Source organism: Nymphalis io, chromosome 16 (genome assembly GCF_905147045.1).
Source record: "Nymphalis io chromosome 16, ilAglIoxx1.1, whole genome shotgun sequence".
Lineage (NCBI taxonomy): Eukaryota > Metazoa > Arthropoda > Insecta > Lepidoptera > Nymphalidae > Nymphalis > Nymphalis io.
The window spans coordinates 10,787,990-10,814,890 of NC_065903.1; the positions used below are offsets into that span (position 1 = coordinate 10,787,990).

General features: G+C 32.8%; 2 protein-coding genes across 3 annotated transcripts; both read right to left on the reverse strand.

Moving 5' to 3' along the window:
* Nucleotides 1-79: 79 nt before the first annotated feature.
* Nucleotides 80-4,485, reverse strand: LOC126774314 (beta-1,3-glucan-binding protein 2-like). Of its 2 annotated transcripts, none has more exons than XM_050495780.1 (8): nt 4,268-4,485; nt 3,574-3,786; nt 3,095-3,249; nt 2,574-2,701; nt 2,087-2,253; nt 1,747-1,971; nt 967-1,091; nt 80-294 (listed from the first exon to the last, which is right to left on the reverse strand). In XM_050495780.1, exons 1-8 carry the CDS (start codon nt 4,389-4,391, stop codon nt 112-114), a joined length of 1,320 nt encoding a protein of 439 aa, XP_050351737.1. In that variant the 5' UTR covers nt 4,392-4,485; the 3' UTR covers nt 80-111. The 2 variants fall into 2 exon arrangements, with proteins under 2 accessions (XP_050351737.1, XP_050351738.1); XM_050495781.1 differs by having other exon boundaries at nt 3,581-3,786; nt 4,268-4,479.
* Nucleotides 4,486-10,606: 6,121 nt separating this feature from the next.
* On the reverse strand, nt 10,607-22,511 carry LOC126774307 (beta-1,3-glucan-binding protein-like). Its single transcript, XM_050495772.1, has 8 exons — nt 22,325-22,511; nt 16,801-17,025; nt 15,872-16,107; nt 13,938-14,071; nt 13,377-13,543; nt 12,900-13,124; nt 11,677-11,819; nt 10,607-10,817 (listed from the first exon to the last, which is right to left on the reverse strand). Exons 1-8 carry the CDS (start codon nt 22,446-22,448, stop codon nt 10,635-10,637), a joined length of 1,437 nt encoding a protein of 478 aa, XP_050351729.1. The 5' UTR covers nt 22,449-22,511; the 3' UTR covers nt 10,607-10,634.
* Between the last annotated feature and the right edge of the window lie 4,390 nt (nt 22,512-26,901).

The window sequence follows — 26,901 nt, forward strand, 5'->3', positions numbered from 1 at the left end:
TACTTACTTCACGAAATTGTAGTTAATGCGATGCTTAGTCACCGATCTAGAATTTAGTTCAGGAAAATAAACAAAAACATTTTACATATTATAACCGTTTATATTAAATATTCACAAAGCGTATACGTGCACATAGTCCACAACCAATTCTGGCGAAGTCCAACTTGAATACCAAGATAATGTAGATAACCAAAATTTATACATAGCTTTGCTGTTGCTATTTTTCCAGGGCTTGAGTGGACTATCTTCGAAGTCGTTGATTCCACCAACTCGAACTCCGAGTGATATGTAGAACTGATAAGAGAAAAAAAGAGTATTTCTATAAGCAAGTAGATGAACAAATGCTGCTCCTAATAATATAATTGTTTGTGAGTATAATTAACTGTTCCTTACAGAAATAATGCACCGTAAACCATAAAGTGTTATGTCTCCTGATTGTGTAATTTCACTGGCTTAGTTTTCCATCAATCTTGGCTGAAAAACCTACGCCAATGGTTTGGAAAGCACTCATTCCTTATTCAGAGCCACGGAATCAAAGATACACGTTGCCTTAATGAAAGAAGATGGCACTTTAAGAAGAAGAAGTCATCCATCAAATCCATTTGGTAGTAAAATGGTTGTTATTAGGTCTCACCCAGACGAACTCGCATAAAGTGCCTACCTGCCTGTGCAGAGTATGAGCGTGTCACCGTGGTTTATATATACCTGTTATTGTTATATGATATTTAATAGACGCTTAATTGAAGTTCTATCGTTTCTAATAAATATATCTGTGTTAATAGAAATTTATTATAAATATATTATGTAATATATACAATAAAATAAAATTCATTTAATAATACAATGTACATATTATACATTGACTATAGTATTTAGAATCAGTGACATAATGTTCATAGAACACTTACTATGTCCTACGGTGAGGTATGAAGTGAGTTGTAATTTAAGTATATATTAAAAGCTTACCATCTGATCCAAAGGTGCGTTTTCGTTCACCCAGCGTCCTGCTTGTGGTACATTATTTAGATTATAGTCGTTATCTCCATTAAATGTGCCATAAGATAAGTTATCCACTAACATTTGTAAACTACCTGTGTGATAAAATAAAATTAGTTTATTTTATTATAATAACCAAATAATCTTGACACTATAAATAAAGATAAACTCTAAGAAAGTCTAACTTAAATCAAATAAGTCATTGATCTAGATAAAATAATACATGTTACTTAATATTTGTGTGTAGAGGAAACTAATTAAGTATAAAATACAAAAAAAAAATGCAAACATAATTTGATACGATCTTTATGTATTTAGATATGACTTCTATTTATTTATTTATTATTCCGTCATCTTAGTCTGCTTTTGAAATATTTTCAATCATCGAATAGTGTAGTTGAATTAGTATGAGTATACAATACGAACAGGATAAATTAATTTAATTCTTTTATTTAACATTCCATTATACGTACATATATATTTTTATAAATAAAAATTATAGAAACAAATATCAAAGAGAACGAAGTAACAGGCATGCTTATTCCTTCAATAGAAAAGAAAAAAAGAATTTTGACAGATAATTAAGAGGTAGAAACATAATAATAATTCAAAATCTAAACGTACATTGAAAATCAGGTACATTCTTTATAAAGCCAGGTACCCAGGAACCAATCTTCCATCGCATGATGCGATGTTTAATAAAACAGTTGACGAAGTAAAATACTACGGCTGTGGTATAAAAGTACTTACCAGGCCTCCAAATTAATGAGTAAACATGAAAATCATTATTCCAGTTAACGGAACTATAATAATGTTTCAAAAACATAGATCTGCCAGGTTCAGTATCAGTTAAAACTGCACCTGAATATAGGTTCCCAGAAAATTCCTGATTGCCTCTTACATACGCAACTCGCATGAGCCCTGACGTATAGTGAAGTTTTCCATACTCATGGAACACCGGTTCCAAATTGATTTCTAAAAACGAGCCAGAAAATAATTATCGTATTTATTTAATAAGCATATCTAAGGTAGTTAGTTTCATTAATTGAGGCAGAAATAAATATTTATAATTAAATCAAATTTAATTTACCTGGTATCAACCAATTGCCAATTGGTAACTTAGCGCGCACATCAATTCGGCCAAATTTAAAACTAAATAAACCTTTTGTAGATATTTTTCCACTGATAACTGGTGGAAGGATTTGAGCGCCGGATGGCGTTTGAACACACTCTCTTGTGCCAAATTCAGCAGTACATCTGAAAATATTATAATAATATTAATAGTACTATATGTCATTTATACACCAGCGCTATTCTGTGAGAACTCTTCTTATTTCATTCGTGTAATCTTGAAAACAGACTTCTTGTCACAACCTATTTTGATGCGTATTTCTTCTGAGTTTTAGTTATTCGAGGAGACAAACCTTGATGTTCAACTACCTTCCATTGGCCAGAATTATGACAAAACCGCCATCATCAAGGGAATGATATTTTAATTCATTAAGACTGAATCATATGTAAGCATATAATAAGTATTCAGTATTTATTTGAATAAATATATTATAAGGTGTACGTACGAACTACCCAAGTCCCAACTAATGTATTTGTCATCATGTATTTCTTTATTAGATATATCGGGCTTTATAATTAATGTTCCGTTTTCAATTCTTATCGCTTCTGCCGTGTAGGCGTTAAATGGATAGTCCTTAAAAATGTAGAAGTAATTAGAATAATATAAAATGCACAATATTGCAGAACGTTAATATTCTATAGTTGGACGAGGATCATTTCTAACGATCACAAACCACATTGCTCCACTTTTGTCATGTTAAACAATTTATTCTGAAACGTGCAGGTTTCTTCACGATTATTTCTTTGAAGGTCAAAAACAATTAGAATCATACTCGTTATACATATTATAGAATATGAGTAGCAATACATATTATTAAAAAATATATTTTACGGTTGGAGAATTTGACAACTCATAAACAAACAAAAATTTATCTTCTTCTAAAATTTTACTGATTAGTTTTGATCATAATTATATTATTAAGATGTAATATAAATTTATCTTTATGTTATTAAATATAAGACTTACAGGCTCCTGTGGAAACATAACCTCTTTTTTCCACTTAAGCTTAACATTATTGAATTCTTCGCTGAAGATTAAACTGTTTTTACAAATTGTATTGGAGCATGGTGTAGTTGTTTCTGATATTATACAATTTAAATGTTCTGTATCAGGCACGAATTCTGTAAAATGATGTGATTGTAACAAAAGTATAAGCGAGCTTTTTGTACATATAGTAAATCAATAAGAAATATAAAATTTTTCACATCTCAATCGTGAACGTGTCGGGTGTGTTTTACGGACGTGAATTGTTCCTGATTGAAATTATCGTCATTTGTCAATTGTCTTTGATAAAATTTTGACTTTTATTTTTTGTTTCAGTTCAACTATACTTGTAATTATAATAAAAACTTTGATATTTCAATTTATGTATTATTATATTGTTCTGACATGATTGAGGAAAATCGTTTAAATTATTTATAGTTACTATCTAAATGAATACTTGCCACTAACATTCCATACACCATGTACTTGTATCTGGTTATTGCTTTTGATAACTGTTACTCTGTAAAACAGCGTGTCTCCTAAGCGTAAATCGAAATTTCGGTCTATGGAAGTCCAAAATCCATCTTTCGCTTTTGGCACAATAACCTGCCACTGTCTCGTCTTTTGACCCCGTCTGAGATGAGCAATGATTGTAAATGATGAAAAACCATCATCTAAAATTTTAAATGGATTTATTTTAGTGACACCACTTAATCCAAAAATGTCACAGCCGAGTTGCTACGGCAAAGTGGAATTGAGTTATCTGGTAGAGGTTAAGGTTATTACATTCCACTTTTTCGTTCGTTATAACCCATACTTACTTGATTGTCTAATTTATGAATAATACAACAAATAAAACAATAAAAGAAAAAAGTGTTTTTTCTTTAATAAGAAATATATCAAGAATGATAAGCCTTTATATTTTATAATAATACTAAATATAGGAATGTAACAAAATTCGCAGTTTTATTTGACGTATGTTATTGATAAGCTCGATAGTATTATTCTATGTTTATTTTAGAAAATTATTATTTAAAAAACACATGCCATCTTTATAAAAATACAAATTTCTTTTCTAGTTTTCAATGGCAAAAACAGTAAAAACGGAATGATTTTTTAATTATTAAAATGCAAACTAACAAAAGCGTTGCTTACCTGGCATTCTAATTTTTATCCCTCTGGGGCTTATTGCTTCAATTGTCAATGGTGGTAGCTGGCTTGTCACGAATTGAAAGTACAAAGACGTGAAAAAAATTAGCGAAAACATTCGCCCCCCCATGATGCGTTACGTCTATCCCACGAGACCTATCTATAACGACTGCGGTTGTTTATACATATTGCTTCACAACTGATAACAGGGATCATCCAGTACGAACCGCCGAAGTTTTTCATTCAATGCTAGTCATCAGACGCGGCTTCGCTCACGTTATAATCGAAAATCCAGTTGAATGGGTTAAAAAGGCCTAAATATGTTATTTATGTCATATTTTAGCCGTGATAAAGCTTGAAGAAATAACAAATATTCATTTTATTACTCTTTATACTCGTATACTGTATTACGTGTAGTATTTACATTTGCTAGGACAATTATATCTTTAGCATGACTTACACGTAGACTTGCTACATATAGATGCTCATTGATAAAGCAAAAGCAAGTAATAGAAAAAAATTACAATACTTCTCATCTAATTAAACTGTAAATAAGGATAAAAAACTGAACAAAACTGAACAATTTAATGCAATCTTTATTAAGCCCTACTACTAAGAAATAGGTGACCTTAAAAGTAATATTTATATATATATATATATATATATGTACAAGGATGTACAAGGAAGATATTCGAGTAAAACTTCTGTCGTGGGTCTTTATATGGACGCAGCAAAAACCAATAAATAATAATATCAAACGAAAATAAAACTAAAAATGTTCTATATATTGAAATATTATAAGTCTGCTCTAAGTGATTCTTTAAGTTATACGCGGGAGAAATGGCGGGCATAGCTGGTGATCTATAAAATTCAAAGCAAAAATATTAAATTAAGACAAAGTACAATCGAGTTTATAGTTGTCAACAGAACAACGGCAACGCAAATGTGAAAGAAACGCGATTCCTAATATGTATGGCATAAGCATTTTTTTACTCTCGAATATCTGGACACCGCGATTCAGAATTTGACGTATTTTACACACCGCCGCAATCTTAGCGATCAAAGTGGCGAAGAAGATGTTGTGCCACAGTGCTATCTAGCGGCGAGTTACAATAAATGGTTATACAGATTTTCTGTGAAGAAATAACATACAATTTCCAATTTTAATTTTGATCGAGCAATCAGTGTCGTAGTATATTAACCTCAAGCAGTCATATCAACATTTATTTATACACTTTGACAAAGTTAATCATAACCATGATGATTCGGAAAATCATAACAGTGGTTTGATTCATTTCTCAAGAATAGACTAAATGACTGTGATTATTAGTTTTATTTTTATTTTTTTATTTTATTTATTTAAGATTCACCAGTGGTATAATTATATATATTATATATGGTATATATAATACATCAACACGTACAAAGGTACAATACAATATACAATTTTAATACAACTTAAAACTAAATGCATTACCTATTAAGGTGAATACCACTTGCAAAGATATAGTTGGAGATGACAAACTTATAAATAATTAATTGTTAGTAAATCAAGGTTAAAAATGACAAGAATTAACAATAATAGTAAAATAATAAAATACAAATATAAACAAAATAAATTAGTTAGCTGACAATTTTGACAATATTTTTTTGTGAAACTTGTTTGATGAGTCTCCAAAAGGGTCTAAAACAGCACTGTGCTCATTCAAAATTCCACATAAGCGAGATACAGGTGAATTGATTCCTAAAACAGTTTTGCGAAAAGGTCTTACTAATGGTGTTATTGGTTTACGTGGATATCTAATGGGAACATTCAATTTAATTTTTGATATCAGAAACGAGTTATCATAGTTGTTGTTAAGTGTTTTATAAAGAAATTTTAAATCCAACAAATCCCTCCGATCACTTAGTGAAAGAATTTTGAAAAATTCCAATCTTTTTTTGTAAGAAGGAAGTATTTTCTCTTTACCTAACGAGAAAGTAAGATGATAAAGAAAACGTTTCTGTATCCTCTCAAGTCTTAGGCAGTGTGTTGCATAATGTGGCCTCCAAACAACGCTTCCGTATTCCAGTATACTCCTGACTAAGCTATTAAATAAAATAATTTTTGTTCTAGGATTTCGAAATAATCTTCCATTTCTTATTACAAAACCTAACATTTTCGAGGCACGGCTAATTACACCATCAATATGAGGTATGAAAGTTAGTTTTTTGTCGAAGATTACTCCCAGGTCTGAAATTCTGTCCACAGATTTAATAGGGGCACCAGCTATGTAATAATTCGTTTGAAATTCTTTTAAACTCCTGGTGAATGATTTGAATTAAGTCTCATGCCGTTATCATTACACCAATGGTATAATCTTGTCAGATCATCTTGTAAAAGAATAGTGTCATTTGGTTCTTCAATCATTTTAAGAAGTTTGACATCGTCAGCATACAGAAATGGTGTCGAATATTTAAAACAATTAGGCAGATCGTTTATGAATATATTGAAGAGCAGCGGACCCAGGTGTGACCCTTGTGGGACTCCAGATTTTACATCGCATTCAACCGATTCATAACCGCCGGCAACAACATAAAAATGTCTTTCTGTAAGATATGATGCTAGAAATCTCAGTAAAGATCCGACAATACCATAATTGGACAACTTCAAGACTAGTACTGAACATGGAACCAGGTCAAATGCTTTACTTAAGTCTGTGTAGATAACATCCACTCTCTTGTTCCTATCAACAGATTCAAATAAGATTTCGGAGTAATTTACTAGATTTGTGCATGTAGATCTACCGGCTATGAAGCCATGCTGGTGGGTACTAAGAAAACATTTAACATGACTGTAAATCAGACGCTACAGTTTCATCATTTTTCATTAATGTTGGATAGATGTTAACATTTTTATCGCGTTTGCTTTTCATATATGACCAGAAAAATTTACTGTTGGATCTAATCTTTTCTTCTGCAAAGTTAAGATAAGAATTGTAACACTCAATAGATAGTCTATCGCATCGTTTTTCTAAGAGCGTAAGTGACAAACCATCCATAGCATTTTTGTATTTTTTAAATTTCAATCTTAGTTTTTCCTTTTCTCTTATTCTCTTTATTAGAGTTTTGTTGAACCAAGGTGGATATTTTAATGATTTTGTTCTTTTGAAATTCGGCGTGTAAAGTTCTATAGAATTATATATCTTCGTATATAGGTAATCAACCATTGTGTTAATATCATGAAGCTCTGCAAATTTTTCACTCCAGTCTATACTTTTAAGAAATTCATTTATAGCTACAAAATTGGCCTTAGCGAAATTATATTTTTTGATATCTTGATTAATCCTCAAGTTTTCCTGCAAATTGTGTGTTACGACAATATCAATATTAAGGGGTGGGTGTAGTGGATCAATGCGAGTTAATTCTTTAGGGGCATTATCTACTGTAACCGTTAACGATTCACCATTAAAAAACACTAGATCGAGTACTTTATTTTTTACATTCTTAATGCGATTCATTTGACGAAGACAATTAGTATGGGAAAACTCTATTAAAGATTGAGCTAAAGTAGTTGTATGATAACTATCATGGGGACCATCAGCCAAGTTCCAATCAATGCAACTTAAGTTAAAATCGCCAATTATTAGTGTGTTATATTTCGTTTGTTCTGTAACACGATTAAAATTGTCCATAAATGTTTCCAAGACTTTTTTATTAACTGGTGGAGGAATGTAGGTTGCGCAAATAGCAATTTTTATAGATGGTTTTATTTCTAGAACGATCCACAAATCCTCACAAGAACTATCCCAGTGGACCATTCTTCGAGAAATAAGTCTATTGGACACGGCAACCAGCACTCCTCCCCCATGTTTTTTTTTAGAGTTATACATGTCTCTATCCCTTCTATAAACATTATAATTGCAGCCAAACATTTCACAATTAAGAATGCTGTCACATAACCAGGTTTCTGTGAGTATTATTAAATCATACGTACAACAACAAATATTTCTATATAGATCATTAGTTTTTGTTCGTAAACCTTGAACATTTTGATAATAAATATTTAATCGATTGAATTTTACACAACTGAAATCAAGTTAACATGCAAAAAGTAGTATGACTAATTTAACTTATCAAGACAGTCCATGTTATATATAATTTTGTAATCAGAATTATCGGTTTTTCTCACAAATATACGCCCATTTCGTACCCATACGTGTCTGTACTTCAATTCCTTTGCCTTGCGCCTCGTAGCTGCATGTAGTAATTTATTGGCTGCAGATAAATGTTCGCATACATATACTGGCACAGTATTTCCTCCAATACCTAGATGAGAACTATTTAATTTTGCAGTTGGATATTTCTTGTTAAATTTTATAACTGCTGCCAATAGTTGATCACGAACAGATGGCGAATTTAGTTGTAAGATAACAGATCGCGGTCGCGTTGAATTACGATTCATTTTTGCAGTTCGCGTACAATTTTGTATGTTGCAATCTTCAATATTAAAGCCAACAGTATTGGATAATTGTTTTACGATACTTATTAAGTTCTCATTTTTAGACTCGGGCACACACTGAATTTCAATGTTATTTGCTCGCGCTCTTTGTTCCATTTGATTAACTTTGTAAGAAAGATCCAAGACAGCGGACTGTAGTGACTGGTTCTCATGTTGCAGTTTTAGAGTTATTTCGGAGTATGAGTCTAATTGTTTCTTCATATCATCATATTGATTACTAATAAATGATACTGATTGTTGTAGATCTTCAATCTTAATTTCTAAGTTTTTTAAATGAGTACTGATGGAGGAGGTGATGGTTTTTTTAATGTTATCAATTAGAGAAGATATTTCTTTTTCAATTACTTCACTAATAATAATGCGAACCTGCTCTTGAGTGATTGATGCTGTTTCATTTGGTGACGTTGGAGAACTAAGTGCCTGTCTTTTGTGCGATCTTTTTGTGACATTGGTTTCATTTATAGGGGCATTACTGCGATGATTACTTGACCGTACTGGTGTCTCATCACTTCTAACGCCTTTTGGTTTTGTTCCGCAACATTTCGGACAATTCCAATTATGACGAGTTCTTGTATTAAATTCAATACCCAAACAACCACAATGATATGAGACGTTACATTTTGAGCATTGAACGTATTCATCATCGCCTATACGTGCATTGCAACATCCCCAAGATAACACTGTTTCTGTCATTTTTCAATGAGGAATACTAATTAGTGATATGGCAGATATTTATAAATAAAGAAAAAGTTGCGGCAGGACTGGGGATCGAACCCTAAATCTTGGGAGCGATCAACAAGTTTCGCACCGCTGGACCAGCCGATTGCTAGTGGAATCGGTGAATTTCTGCTTCAGTTGCTTGTACTCGTAAAGTATGATTGATATTATATTTGTAAAAGCGGGTGGTGTTGAAAAATGAATCCAATAGACCCACACTCTTAACTTTGTTTTCACTAGTTGTTGAATAATAAGTATTAAAGTTTTGATCACTTTTAGGTCTTTCTACACTAAGTTTTGTCACTGAACATATAACTCACCAACTATCTTGCCAATTTATATACTTTAGTTTTATATAATAGCACTTTTATTATTTATTTAGAATTAAATGAAGAGAGAGGCTAAATACCGAGTTCAATGCTCGTCTCTAATTTAAAGTAATTTAAAGTAAATGTAAAGTTTTAATGAATTTACGAAGATTTGAATTTGCTACATATTTTACTAATTAAAAGTGAAAGAGATTTTAGGTTCCCTTGAAATAACAATAAGTTAAAAAAAATATAGGTAGTCAAAACTTTCACAAAGTCATAACCATATCTACAATAGCTTTAAAAATCTTTAGCTCACATTATCCACGGCGAATTTAATTAGAGTCGAACTTGATACTGTAGATAACTTAAAACTGTACGTAGACGTAATCTTGATTGCTCTTCACATATTATTGTCTACTAGGTTTTCATTGAATCGGCATCCGATGGAAGGATGACTTGCTCTCGTGATTATAAGGGCGTGCAAGATCGGATGAGAATTGACATGTGCCACGACAATGATGTGGAGCATGACACCACCCATAATACGCTGGATTTGAAATCTCTGCAAGCATCACCGATACGGCTGTCTGAATCGGCGAAAATTTCTATTCGATTTCAGTGACTAGGGATAAACTAACTTAGGTTTAGGCTGTTATCATTGATTTTCCTAGTGTTATGTCCGTCTAGACAATATCCAATTAGCAGTAAGCTGAAACAAGCGTTAAAATCTCAATATAGGAATATACCCTTTATTGAAACACCGATAACAACTTATATTTGAAGATATAGAGGACTATAAATAATTAAACAGTACACTATGTTTAAAGTCTATTATATTTTTTAATTACAAAGCATAAACTTTGACAGAGTCCACCAGCATTTCAGGCGAGAACCAAGTTGAGAACCAGGAATCTTTGCTCTCCCAGAACTTGTACAGCGCTTTGCTATTGCGATTCTTCCATGGTTTGTCAGGACTATCAGGGAAGTCATGGATGCCACCAACACGCATGCCAAGGGATATGTAGAACTGAAAACATAACTCGGTAATAGTAAACAGTCCTCTTCTATTTGTGGATACATGTTCCAATACCGACATATGCGAGATACTTCATGATATTTCCGTTCGCCCTTTCGTGCATGAAATTAATAATAATAATTATAAACAGAAATCAAGCAACCACATGAAGAATTGATGGTACACCTCCGGTTTTTAATCCGCGATCACGTATTCTGACTAGGTATGGGTAATTAATGCAAATGTAACCAAATTATACATAAACCACATTTACTTTTGCGATTATGTTATTGGTATGGATTCGACTATTTAGAGCTATGTCGATAGCATTTGGATTTGTATGTCATGACGCTTTCTATGCTTGGAATATGTATGAAAAATATATTATCAAATAAAATTATTGATAGCAATAAATTAAACCAACGCCTATTCTCAATTTAGACGAAACAACTGGAGCTGTATTAAATATTACAGTGTGATATTCTTCTATTCCTTCAATCTAATAATCATATGGGATTACAATTTGATACAATCGGAAAGAGTCGAAGGAGTGTTAATAACTTAACCTCCAACCTACCGCTAACCTTTATATTTCGACAGAAAAACCCAACATTTTTTTATGGGTTTGATCCGCGATTTGATCTCAGGACCTGACGGCCTTCAAGCGTTAAGGTTGCCATGAGACCAACGATTCAGTAAATTAAATTAATTTTAGATTATAAGGAAAAATATTTCAATAAATTAATGAGCGTAAAGGACAATGCAAAAAATCGATTGAAACAGTTTGTGTGAAATTAAAAGTACGAAAAATTATCCATATCAAATTGACAATTAACTTTTACATGTTATTATGTAACTATATAATATTTACCAATTGATCGAGAGGCGCCATAACGGTTCCTTTAAGCCAAATAGAGGCATGTGGTACAGCATGATCCCTACCACTAGAGTAGAAACCTTCCTCCGGATTCACTTCACCATATTGCTTACCATCCACTAGAAGTTGGATACCATCTGGAAAACACAAATTTTATTTATTTATTTATTTAGGATCACCAACATGGCATATAGTAATAATTACAAATTAAAAGTTTACAAACAATTGGTCTAAGGGTAAAAGTTGCCATACTTATGCAAAAATGACACTAAATGACATAAGTGGCATTAATATTACAATACTACTAAAAACTATATAATAACAAAATAAAACCAACATTAATAAAACGAATACCTTAGATAGTTCAACATAAGAGTCTTAAATTTTACAAGCTTATTTGAAAATACATCGACATCTGACTTATTATGTAATGAGTTATACTCTCTGATTAATCTATTAAACAAATACGTTCAGAATTATACCATTAAAATAACATTAATTTATTTTAATTTTTATTATATGCATTTTACAGTTGGGCTTTGTGCAAGCTCGTCTAGGTAGGTACCACCCACTCATCAGATATTCCACAACAAAATAGCTACTTGGTATTGTTGTGTTCCGGTTTGAAGGGAAAGTGAGCCAGTGTAATTACAGACACAAGGGACATAACATCTCAGTTCCCAAGATTGGTGGCGCATTAGAGATGTAAGCAAGTGGTTAACATTTCTTACAATGCAAATGTTGGCGTTGGTGACCACTTACCATCAGGTGGCGCATATGCACGTCTGCCTATCTATACAAAAAATATATATATATTTTAATTTACCTCTATCGTCTAAGTGTCCGTGCTGTAATATAAATTAATTGCTAAATAATTTGTAAAGATTTTCAATTCCCCACAACGCGTTTAGAATAAATGTACATTACAAGCAATTCATTATCAATTTCTTACTTCTGGGGTTTAACGGTTAGCATTTTATATAAATGTATTTGTGTATATATGTCTAGTTGCACAGTATGTATTTTCATTTATACTTATGTATTTAAATTTAGAGAATGTGTTAAATAGAATTCAAAGTAAGCAGAAAACCAAATCTAAACCAACAAAATAAGTTAATACTTTCAGTACTTGTCTTAGAGATGATAAAAACATTAAGCATTTTTAACACAAAATAAATTTGTTACACTAGCATTCATCTTAATTTGGTATTACTTACTTGGTTTCCAAATTAACGTGAAGGTATGGAAGTCTTTGTTCCAGTTGTTAATACCAAGGGCTTCCCTTAATAAATGAGATCTGAAAGGCTCAGTATCTGATAAAATTGGTCCAGCGCTCAACTTCTTGGCAAAGGCTGGATTACCTTTTGCATAGGCGACTCTAATAAGCCCAGATTCATAGCGTTGATTTCCATACACATTATCACGTGGCTCCAGATTAAGTTCTGAAATAAAATAAATATTGAATGTGATATATACGAAAGACAATAAGTAGCGACGAAATTCAACGTAAGTGTGTAATTGAAGCGCTTCGACTTACGACGACTAATTACAGGATAGTTACCACATAGCAATTAAAATGTATTTGCAATTGTTTGTGTTAGATAATCATGCAAAAAAACCATAGCATTGTATCTGATATTAGATAATCAATTTTGCCGACTGTCTGCTATAGAATATTATTTTCAACTAATTACCTGGTATTAACCAGCTACCGGCGGGCAATTTGGCGCGAATTTCAATTTTACCAAATTTGAAGTTGAAGTGGTTTCGAGTGTTGATCTTTCCGGTTAAAACTGGAGGGAGAATTTGAGCTCCTGATGCCGTTAGAGAGCATTCCTTTGTGCTCACTTTTCCTGTGCAACTGAAATGTTATAAACTATTTATTACGGATATGTCATGATTAGATACAGAGAAAGTTTATAGTGAAACTTTATGGTTATGGGATTTAGTAGAATAAGGAGTTTTAGTGACTTTGGTAGTCGCAGTTAGAGAATGATGAGTACGTAGTATGTAGAGAGTAATGAGAATATGAGTAAGACATATACACACGCATAAAACCATTTGCTTTGGGAATTTCAAACTCCAGAATTCGGATTTAATTTTAGAATTATAGCACTAAATTGCGAATATATAATTATTATAAAATATTAAAAAAAGTCTTTATTTATTTGTTCCTCGACAAGGTCCTCTATGCCTAATTTCAAAACATATAAACTTTCACCTACCAAATATAATTTACTTGTGTTAGTACTTACGTGTTAGTCAAATCCCATTGTTCGTTCAAAAATCCTTCATGGAACTGCGATTCGGTAAGTAGGGGGTTAATTTTTAGGCTTCCACGTTCCAAACTCAATGTATTGTCACTTACATAAGCATTAAACGGATAGTCCTGAAATTAAAAATATTTTAATATTATTTAAATTATTTTATATAAGTAATTTTTTAAACAGTAACCATGTATTTGTATTATATTATCAATGTCAATCCATATGATAAAATATATATATAATTTTGGTATCTTTTTTATATGATGATAATCAAAATTATAGCTTATTATATCTGTTTATTTTATATAGTAGGCACACTAGAACACCACCCGAGAACTACATTAAGAAATATTAACCAAACCTTACATCGCCAATGCACCACCAACCTTGGGAATCAAGATGATATGTCCATTGTACGGTAGTAATACTACTTATTGGATTTTACTCTTAATTAATATTTTTATTCAAATGAATTTTCGCAAAACAAACTAAAACATACTATTCAAATGATGATTCAATGTCGATAAATGTAATTAAATCAATTTATATACACTTTGGTTATGACCTCTTATTAAGATAAGGTATTAGAGATAAATTGTAGATCAAAAAACTATTTCATAGCGTACTTTTCTGATAACATAAGGAAAATACACGACACTAATGATTAATTGTTATTGTTGTTATAAATTGCAAGCGTGATTAAGATATGTATGTATATATATTTATTGAATAGGTAGGCGGACGAGCATATGGGCCACCTGTTGGTTAGTGATCACCACAGCCCATAGATATTGCCATTGTAAGAAATGTTAACCATCGCTTACATCGCCAATGAGCCACCAACCACACTTATGTATCAACCTACCCGCATTGGAGCAGCGTAGTGTAATAAGCTGGAGACTTTTTCCTCAAACGAAGAAGAGTTCTTAGGCCAGTAGGGACATTTGCAGGCTGTTACTTTACTTTTTACTTTTAAAGTCTACATATTAAATTTATCACAGCATCAAGCTTTGGAGAGCTTCACGATCATTCTATGACATTATTTAAGAGCGTATAATATAAAAACATTTAGCAGATTTTGAAATTTTACTCATAAGCCGTTGCTAGAAAACATTTGTTATATTCAAATATAGTATAGTAACAGCCTGTTAATGTCCCACTGCTGGGCTAAGGCCTCCTCTCCCTTTTGAGGAGAAGGTTGTGGAGCTTATTCCACCACGCTGCTCCAATGCGGGTTGGTAGAATACACATGTGGCAGAATTTCAATGAAATGAGACACATGCAGGTTTCCTCACGATGTTTTCCTTCACCGTTAAGCACGAGATGAATTATAATCACAAATTAAGCACATGAAAATACAGTGGTGCTTGCCCGGGTTTGAACCCACGATCATCGGATAAGATTCACGCGTTCTAACCACTGGGCCATCTCGGCTTTATATCGGGGTCCTGGTCTCCTCGGTGGGGGTCCTGGTCTCCTCGGTAAGTCGTATATACGTGTCAAAGCGTATATACGACATGAGATGATTTCACTTTGACCAAGTTATATTCAAATAATTGTTCCATATATATATACTAATTACTATATCAGAGTATAAATGAATGTAATATAAGTTTGAAAAAAATCGTTATTACTTGAACTTAATTTGCTTATAGAACTGTGAATTTCCATGGTAAATGTTTTAGCTCAAGAAGATCGTAATAAAATTACAATTTTAAAATTCTTTCTGACATTTAAAAATGAGCACTTTTTTATTCCGCTTTCAGTACACAACTGCTGAACACAGACGTGCCCCTTTATTATAGATTATTTAAAATTGACAAATACTCACACATTCGCCAACAGTATTATAAAATATTAACATTAAAATTTTTATGTACATCTTAAACGAGTTTGAGTTTTGCAAACATGTTCTTACTAACCGGTTCTTGCGGGAACATGACCTCTGGATCCCAATTATTTAAGTCCTGTATATTTTGTTGGTTGAAATCCTCAGAGAAGATTAGCGCTCCTTGGCAGACATCAGCAAGGCCTTGCACAACGGTTTGAGAAAGGTCACATTTCGGACGTGAAGTTGTTGGGCTAGGACCAGGAGTTGGACCAGGCCCTGGTCTTGATGTTGGTGCTGGCGACGGATCTCCTTCATCAGTGACGAATTCTAGAAATATTTATTTATATTGCTTAAAATATGATTCCAGCATCAATCACAATGAAACTTATAAAAATATTGTTTTAATAAAAAGGAAGTTACTTAATATTTCTAAGTTATTTGGTGTCACTTGTTAAATCCGTTCATGATTACTCATGATTCACACTAAAATCTTTTTACCCGTATTATTAGAAATTTTGAAAAAATAAAACTCGTGTAAAGTATAATACGAGTTTTTATTCTTTCAAAATTAGAAATATCTGGAGAAAAATTCCAATTCCAAAAATCCACGATAGCCCAGGCCAAGAGGAGGAGGAGTTTAGTTAACGTCCAAATAATCAAAGAAACAGGAGAAATGCGTTGTCACATTTTCTATACCGTCATAATTTTTTATAATTCATTCAATTTGAATTGCATCTTTTATGTTTAATTAAGTCATCGATCGAAGTGATTTGAAAACAATTATTGAATTTTCATGCGCTGACTGTAATCGTCGGTGAAGAAAACTATCGTGAGAAAACCTGTATGCGTCGGATGAAAATTTGCTACACATACCAATGATCATTTTTATTAGTGCAGCATATAAGCTTATAAGCAGGGAATAGCTTTAAGCCTTCTTGAAAGTAGAGGCGGTTTTCAAGGGGAGGGGGGGAAGGTGCACAATAGTGGTAGATTTACAGATTACTTTTTACTTTTACATACCAGTTACTGTCCATTCTCCGTTATCCTGTCTGTAGCCCAGGCCATTTTTGATCACATATGTCCAGAAGTAGATCTTGTCTCCAAGTTTTAGTTCTGCATTACGATCTCTGAAGATCCACGTTCCATTCTTAGGCTTAGTGATATCACGAGCCCATTGACCTGCCTCTAGTCCCTCCATTTCTTGGTTCAGGTTCCCATGGAAGGCGAATAGTGAAAATCCATCATCTGTAAAATATAATTAGCTTAGATTTAACAAGAAGTCGCGTAGTTTTTATAAAATCATTGCAATAATTATAAAAAAACAAAATATAAGTTTTTCAACGCAATCAAAATAAAAAAAACATCACTAACACCACATTAATTAATAAAAATTAAGCCGAGCTGGCCTAGTGGTTAGAACGCGTGAATCTTAACCGATGATCGTGGGTTCAAACCCGGGTAAGCACCACTGAATTTTCATGTGCTTAATTTGTGATTAAAATTCATCTTGTGCTTGACGGTGAAGGAAAACATCGTGAGGAAACCTGCATGTGTCTAATTTCATTGAAATTATGTGACATGTGTATTCTACCAACCCGCATTGGAGCAGCGTGGTGGAATAAGCTCTAAAACCTTCTCCTCAAAAAGGGAGAGGAGGCCTTAGCCCAGCAGTGGGACATTAACAGGCTGTTACTGTATAGCTATTCGAACTCTAATGAATCCCTTTGCCCTACCGTGCCTGCCAGCCAGCCAGCCAGCAAGCCAGCCAGCCGGCTAGCCAGCTCGTTGTCAATATTGATCGCAAACATTTTAAAACCAATAAATGTTCTAAATAAATTCATCATTTAATTCGACAGTCAATTGAGATAACATAACTATTTTCTAATAACGACAATTACAATTCATTATAATTGTTCATTATAATTTATCCTAATAGGTTTTGATTAAATTAAATTAAGTATCATGAGATTTTTTTATTAGTGTATCATACATAGTTTCGTATCAAGCAATTACTAATAATAATAATATCCATGTTTTTATACAAGAACAAGTTTATAAAGCAAAGGAACATTAACTCGGAGGTTAACGAACGTTACAGATGATAAAAAAAGCTATGTCATCAACCTATGGTTGCTAAGTTACTATATTTTTTTAATATCGCAAATATTGATCATAAGCCTTTCCCGAGTTTCATACTGCAACATGATAAAAAACCTTATATGATAATTTTGTGGGCTTTCTTTTAAATATTTTATTTATAAAAGATATTATAACATAATGAAATATCGGTTTTTGTGTTGGATAATATAGAAATATCGATATAATTATCGGTCAATATCAATATCGATATTTCATTAATGTCGCTTATTCATACTAATATTTAATTTCAAATTTCATTCGAAATATATATATATTTCGAATGAATAATATTTATTTTGTAATTCCTTCAATTATTTTTAAATATATTTTTATGTGCCTCTAAATACAGTTATTTGAAGCCGTATGGCGTTTGGCGGCAGAATAAATTATGTCATGAGTGGTACCACCATGCACCATAAATCCTACCATTAATAAGAACTGGAAGAAAAAAATTATATAATCAAAATGCGTTTAATGTTGGTATATTGTTTTAAGATCAATAATTTCAATTTTCAATAAAATATATTTATGTTAAGTAGCAGCAGTTTGAAGTTCGGATTATATTGAAGCTTTCGAGTTCAAGTATTTTTTATATCAAGGAAGATACAAAAATTATTTGAGCTTGAAGTTAAATGGATAATCTGGTTCTTTAAATAATATGCCTATCAATGATTTTTTATTAATATTAATAAGTATCGTAAATAAATAAGTTTATGAAACGTAAAATATATGGTTTAAGTTCCTAACGGTAAATAAGTATATCTATATATTTAATTTCACTAGTATGTTTGGTGAAACTCAATTAGGAAAACTAAACATTGAAATTTTTTCAAAATGTCTACCAGACAAAATCATTTCAATAATACTTTTTTTCTTTTTAACTTTAAATTGAAACTAAGCTGACCAAGTTAGATAGCAGTGTTCCCATTATCTACAATAAAAATAATGGTGCTGTGTTAACAGTTTGTCATTGTTAAATATGATAAAATGATTGCATTAAATAAATTGGCAAGAATGCACAATTTCCTGGATGTAACTGTTTTTTTTCAAGTGAAACGTCAATTATATTGTTAAAACTTTATCACGACACAACTGGAATTTGCACTATTTGTACTGTAATGATTTCAATAATATATTGCATTTACTGGTGGTAGAGCTTTGTACAAGCTCGTCTGGGTGGGAAAACCCACTCATCAGATATTCTACCGAAAAACTGCAGTACTTGGTATTGTTGTGTTCCGGTTTGAAGGGTGAGTGAGCCAGTGTAATTACAGGCACAAGGGACATAACATCTTAGTTCCCTAGGTTGGTAGCGCATTGGTGATGTAAGCGATGGTTAACATTTCTTACAATGCTACTGTGGACGTTGGTGACCACTTATCATCAGGTGGCCCATATGCTCGTCCTATTCTATATTAAAAAAAAAACTAACACACTTTTATTGTTTAAAACAAGCCAATTTAAAACTAACCTTATATATTTGTAATACTATTTATAAATTGCCAAGACATGTACTGTATATGTAATGTTTACATATGGTTACATAAATTAAATAAATAAAACAGAAAAATGGAAAGAATTAATATAACAAAGTCGTATATTTTAATCACTCAAATGCTTTACTTTTTTTTTTAATATCATCGGTGTCAAATAACCTGATTGTATACAATATATTTTAAAAAATGGTTATATACCTGATACGTAACATGCCTAATATAATGATTTACCTTACTAATTATTAAATTAAGGATATAACGAAGAAGAGCTTATAAAATATTATAACATTGTATATTTAAATCAGCAAAAACGTTTATTCTATAATACTTAGAACTGTGTAGTTTCGTTTGTATTTTGGAGATTCGGGAAAAAATAAATTATCATATCGCTGTTAGTGCATTATCTACCAGCCATGCATGGACCTGTAGGGTTATAGCGGGGATCATACCGCTGTCAGAGCGTAACGGTAGAATGCGAAAGCGATCCCGTGGCGCTCCACGTTAAGACGGAAAGAGTACCGCTGGTCTTTTAGTGGGTATTCCGATGTTCAGGGCGCATTCAGCGCCTTGAACACCGGCAACCCCCCCCCCCACTTTTCATAGAGAACTAATGTTTACCACCAAATTTATTTATGTATTATTATATTGTGTATATTTTTTAAGGACCCAGCTTGCGTTGCAAGCCTTTCTCGCCATCTATTGTAGATAGATGGCACTTCAAATTTAACGATATTGTAAACATCGTACGAAATTCTAACCAAAGCGGAAGAATAGTTTAGGAACACATATACAAAGAATTTTTGATAATGAAGAATAAAGAATATATGTCGATAAGCTGTTGATTTCTGAACTTTTTTCCGGTCGCATTTGCCTTCCCACTACATTATGAGGATGAGGGAATAGAGTGCACCTGTGTTTGGGCACACACTTGTGTACCATGTTCTGCGCTGTTGGCTGGTCACTCTTAAGAATTGTCACTGTGTAACATGTGGAAGATCATCTCACGATTTTAAATTAGATTAATATCATAAATACGAAACTTCCTGTCTTTTGTGCTTGTTACCTCATCACGACTAAACCTCGAATCGGCCGTAATTAAATTTAACATAACCGAAAAATTGCAGGTAACAGTTACTAATCATTATTTTTTCAAAATCATAAGACAAAATCATTATTCTGAATTAAATGTAACAAAAAAAAAACAAACTCGTTTTCGCATTTATAATATTAATAAGGATATATATGTATATTCTTAAAATTATTAAGAAGATAATTAATTCCAACCGTTGTGACTACGTTCTAATAGAATCAAAAAACATATTTGTCGTTATTTAATCTAAGCAATCGTAAAAAAACACAAATAGTTGCAGTAATATCCGGTACGAGTATCCTTCGAATCTCACTCGTGGTATTTTATTAACCATAATTTTTTTTTTATAGAATAGGAAGGTGGACGAGCATATTAGCCACCTGATGGTAAGTGGTCACCAAACGCCCTTAGACATTGGCATTGTAAGAAATGTCAACCATCGCTTATAGCCAATGCGCCACCAACCTTGGGAACTAAGATTTTATGTCCCTTGTGCCTGTAATTACACTGGCTCACTCACCCTTCAAACCGGAACACAACAATATCAAGTATTGCTGTTTTGCGGTAGAATATCTGATGAGTGGGTGGTACCTACCCAGACGAGCCTGCACAAAGCCCTACCACCAGTAAATACTTCGATGTTGACATTATTATGTTGCATCATGCATGTATCCTTTAAATGTTTATATTATGTGGGTTCGATTCCCACCCAGGACTGACATTTGTGTGCATGAAAATGTCTGTTTGTCCTGAGTCTGGGTGTAATTATCTATATAAATATGTATTTACAAAAGAAAAGTAGTATATATAGTATATTAGTTGTCTGGTTTGGATAGTACAAGCTATGATTAGTTTGGGATCAGATGTCCGTGTGTTAATAATGTCCCAGGATATTTATTTATTTTATTTATTTATTATTGTGACTGTCATTTGTTTTATGTTGAATGTATGTATGTAGGCGGACGGGCAAATGAACTGCCTGAAGGTAAGTGGTCACGACCGTCCATAGTTATTGGCTATGTAATAAATAATAACCATTCATTACATTGCCATTGCGCCAGCAACCTCGGGAGCTAAGATGTTAAGTCCCAGTTGTTTGTTTACACTGGCTAACTCAAATCAGAACGGAACAATACTAAGTATTACTGGTTAGCGGTAGCGGATATCAGATGAGTGGGTCGTACTTACCCGGACGAGCTTGCACAAATCCCAGAAATATAACTTTTTTGACTTTACAAAATTTTGTGGTAAGTTTTCTGTTCTACAGAATAGCTATGAGCTCTAGTTCATGTTTTAACATTAAACTAATAATGTAATAATATTACAGATATTATAAACCATGTTTACTTGAATTAATATTGCACGATATACGTATAAGTTTCGTTCGTTATATAATTGTATAATACAGGCACGTCGTAACAAGAAATTTTTTGTTTCGTTAAATAACGTAAAAATAACTACACAAGAAGTAAATAAACGATTTAAATAATAGGATTTTATTTTTGTATTACTAATAGTACGTAATATGTATAAATTCCATCTTGGAAACCTAATGTATACATTTATAATATTAAATGAGTAATTCTCGCATATACATTTTGCAGGTATTGGCTTTTATTATGTATTTAGATAGGTTTTGCTTATATGGGTGTATTTTGTGAAAAAATACAATTTTTTACAAACAAAAAAATAATGAAAAGTATAACTAATTGCTATTAAAGCCAAGCGAAGCTCGGTCGCCCAGGTACAATTATAAAAACAAATAAGTATTCTAACAATTTTAATGCTATTTTTATATATATTAATTTAAAATACATACCTGGGACTGAAACTTTGAGTCCTTTGGGATAAATGGCTTCTAGTTTAGCTGGTGGTACTGTATACGCACGAGCCCTTACAAGGTATAACGCTGATAAAACAACAAATAAAACAATTTTCGCCATCGCGACAACTAGCCGTCAACGCAGTCCGTCGCAGACTGTATATAATGTAATCGCCTCGAGACGTTTGGCCTGCGCGTAGGCATCTGTGGAAAAACAAATGTGTTAATAGATTTAGAGGTGACATTGCAATTCTTGAATTATAAATATATCTTATTTATTTAGTAGTATCACCCAAATTTTAATAGTTTTATTATTACATAGTTTACTTTATTGATGATAAATTTAGCAATAGATTATAATTAACAAATTAGTTTTCGAATATATAATATATTCTAAAAATATTATAACGAGAAAATAATGTCCTTATTAAGTCATTTCTTTAAAAATTAATATAGTTAAAGATTGCACGTCTAAATTATATTATTCGAATCAGTCATTTCGTAACATTCGTAAGTCTATAACATCTTGGCCGCTGGTTTTACCGGTTGTCCGTTTATGATATTTTTTTCACACACACAGAGTTGATAATATGACATTTGTTTTCCTTAAGTTTATTCCATTTTTTAAGCTATTAATTTTAAATTGATTTTTTATTTTTTTAAATTATGCTGATTTTCCCACAAACAACTTTTATTTACTGTTATTGGTACATGTAAATCTTATCCGAAGATTGCGGGTCCATCCCAAGCAACCTCTGAATTTTTAATGTGTGTTGATAATTCACTTTGTGCTCGGCGGTCACGGAGGACATCGTGAGGAAATCTGCATCTGTCATCTGCTTTTGTCCAATAGTCCGCATTGGAAAAGATTGATGGAATAAGATCTTATATCTGAATCGTCTCCTCAAAAGGCTCAATACACCCTTCATCCCTCTAACAACCTCCACTGGTTGGTAGAGGGATGAAGGGATGTGTTGAGCAGGTGTTAAGTATAATAAATAAAGTCCTCCTCGAGTTTCAAACTTGCTCCATGTTATCTTCGATAGAGAGCTGAGTGTTACTTATTTTATCACTCTGTTCGCCTCCGGCCAAGATCTGCTTCTCCGCGCTACACGCAGGGCACACCTCCAACCTACGAGTATACTGGGTGGTGTCCCGGTCCTCCACAGTGGTGGCACATCGTCGTCGCTTCGCGACTGATTTACACGGGTTTTTCCGGTCATTAACCGGTCATGGTTATTTTGGAGCTGCTTAAATCGGAAGGTAACACGTAAAATGAATAAAAACCTACTACGGAACCTTGTTTAATTATTCTACGTTTAATTAAATAATTTTCGATTTGCTTATTATTTGTCCAAAGACGGGTTTTTGGTTTTAGAAATGATGTTATATAGTTTTTTATTACTAAATGATTATAAGAGGACGATAAAGTTTAGATCGAACGTGAAAATTATTTATTAAAAAATATATTTAATAAAAAACGATTTAGTACCAATCTATCTAGCAACTTTGACTTGTATGCTGCTAATCGTCGGTGAAACGATATAAAACTTGACGTTCTCAGAGCCAACTAGCGGCTAGTTACAACAAATTGTATAAGAAATCACCCATGAAAAAGAAGTAGGTATTATATATGCCAATATATATATTAAAACTTTCGTTATATTTTCCTTATAATCAAAACATACTTCAGACATTTAAAATTAATAAAATATTAAGCAACTATCAGGTTATGCTATTCTACCGAGAAATATCATGGTATCATTTAACCCTGCTTAATAAGTTCCTACTTAATAGAGGGATAGTAAATTTGAATTGAGAATGGCATTTTGCAATCCGCGTCGCTGATTAGTGGATCACTGAGATTGAAGGATTTGAAATGTCAGAATTTTGGCTTGCAGTACGAATTGCTGATTGTTGGAATAATAATTTGGTTTTAAACACCCAGACACGTATGCTTACACTGAGAGTTTATAATGAAGACATCCTTACTTCCTTACCAATATTATAAATGCGGAAATGAATTTGTTTGTTTGTTATGTCACATCTAAGCCGAGATTAGGAAGCCGAGATGGGCCAGGGGTAAGAACGCGTGAATCTTAACCGATGATCATGGGTTCAAACCCGGGCAAGCACCACTGAAATTTCAAGTGCTTAATTTGTGATTATAATTCATCTCCTGCTTGACGGTCAAGGAAAACGTCGTGAGGAAACCTGCATGTGTCTAATTTCATTGAAATTATGTCACGTGTGTCTTCTACCAACTCGATTGGAGCAGCGTGGTGGAATAAACTCTAATCCTTCTCCTCAAAAGGGAGAGAAGGCCTTAGCCCAGCAGTGGGACATTAACAGGTTGTTACTGTGCTACTGTTATGTCTCGTCTTAATTACTCAACTTATTTACATGAAATTTTGCTCATTTGAAAATTTGCTCACATGTTGTTAGGGGTACAGAAAAGACTGCGAACCTAACACTTTCCTTTCCCCCTCCAACCTCTTAAACGCGGGCAAAGCCGCGACCGGAAACTATTATAAGTATATATAAAAACATACATCATAATATACACATATTAAATAAGTTTATACCTCCTGAAACAATAAACAATTGTAATATGATCTTTCCAGTAATAGAATTAATAGTTTTAGAGTAAACCAGTAAAAATGTAACGAAAAATGTTATACTATTTACGTTTTTTTATTTTTTAGTAATTGACTTAAAATATAAGTTTTATAAGAAAAATAGCACCAATTAAGCTTTGAACACAAACAAAGTAAACAAGTTTGTCACCTTCCGAAATCTTCTTCGGATATTTATTTAAAAAGGCATATGGCAATAAGCCGAGATGGCCAAGTGCTCGTGAGTCTTAACCAATGATCGTGTGTTCGAACCCTGGCAAGTACCACTGAATTTTCATGAGCTTAATTTGTGTTTATAATTCATCTTTTGCTTACTGTGAAGGAAAACATTGTGAGGAAACCTGCATGTGTCTAATTTTACAATTGAAATTCTGCTACGTGTGTATTCCAACAATCTACATTGGAGCAGCGTCGTCGAATTAACTCCAAACCTTTTCAAAAAATAAGAGGAGCCCTTAGCCCAGTGGGACATTCTCAGGCTGTTACTTTTACTGTTATGTGGCAATCTCATTTACACCTCAATGAGCCTGTGATTCGTCCCACACATAACTTTCAACATGGGTCATTTTACAATTGTAGATTGTTGAAATCAGTACAGTAATCAGTGGTAGTATTTGCTACCAGCGTGTCCTTCGTTATTTTGGTTATATAGCGCGAAGGCAGCCTGACAGCCTCGACAAGCTGATGGTGCTTGACAAAGTAGAGGGACCAAGTGGCCGCTGCCCCACACGATGGTCGGACAAAGTTACCAACCTCACTTGTCTCCGAGTTACCACAACCCTGAGGAAAGCTGAGGACAGGAAGGACTGGAGAAAATTCACAGAGATCGTGACCCAGACCCTAGATCAGAGTGGACACGACCTCCAGCAATGAAGTAAACGACCGTGAAGAAAATCAGAACATTCAATTTCGATTTATAATAAAAAACAAAAAAGTCTCCTTTAGGGCCCTGAAACACTGTCTGTTAATGATAGACGGCAACTACTATGACATCTTTTTTATCCTTCTCATTCTCTATTCGGGACAAAGGTTTTTCTGCGAGATGTTGTAAATAAATTTGTTTTAATTCTTTTTCTTCTATGAAACTATTGTAAGCTTCGTAAAATTTGCAAGTCTTTTTTCGGAATGAAGAAAGACATATTGAAGTCCTGTGTAAATATGCGACAGATCATAATACAATTAACTATAACAACGTTATTAGTCTTGCATTGTTCCACATAATCTCTGTGAATATCTGAGATGGTTTTACTTCCATCGATGTAATGTTTCTTTCAATTAGACCGTATGTAGTAAAATATAATTTTAAAGATAGGATCAATAAAAGCTCTTGCTGCATTTTTCAGTACATCATTTACGCGTGTATTTTATCTTTTTGAAGCTGGTGTTCCGCTCACATTAACTCTGAATTAACGCTATGATGGTTTTACACCTTCCATAGACTGAGTTATAAATGACCATTGCTTTTCAATATTTCCCAAATTCCATTATTCATTTAGAAGGTGTTATCGTTTTAGGTTTATTATATTGGTTCGATATTTCTTTGCAAGTTGCGTTAAGTTTTCGTTCAGGCATATCTTTCATGGTTTTAGATGATCAGTAGGACTTACCACTATTTCTTTCTTTTTCTTCTGGCAATTACTTTCCCGTCTTGATCTTTCTTCCCTTTTTCTTAGGTTTTTAAGCATCCGTTTCAATGATGTCAGGATAGATTAAAAGCGGGGACGTTTCCTATAATGGCGTTCGAAGTATAATTTTCTGTGGTTGTGTATGATTCATTTATTGTATTATTTAATATATTTTCGTTTTAATCTGATATATTCGATCGCAGACTGACCGTTCTCGATTTTGAATGGTTGCTTTCAAATTTGCTTTAGTGCACCTTGTCGTTGTGATGTCGGTTAGTTTGTCTAAAGTAAATGTAAACTTTGGCTTTCTTGT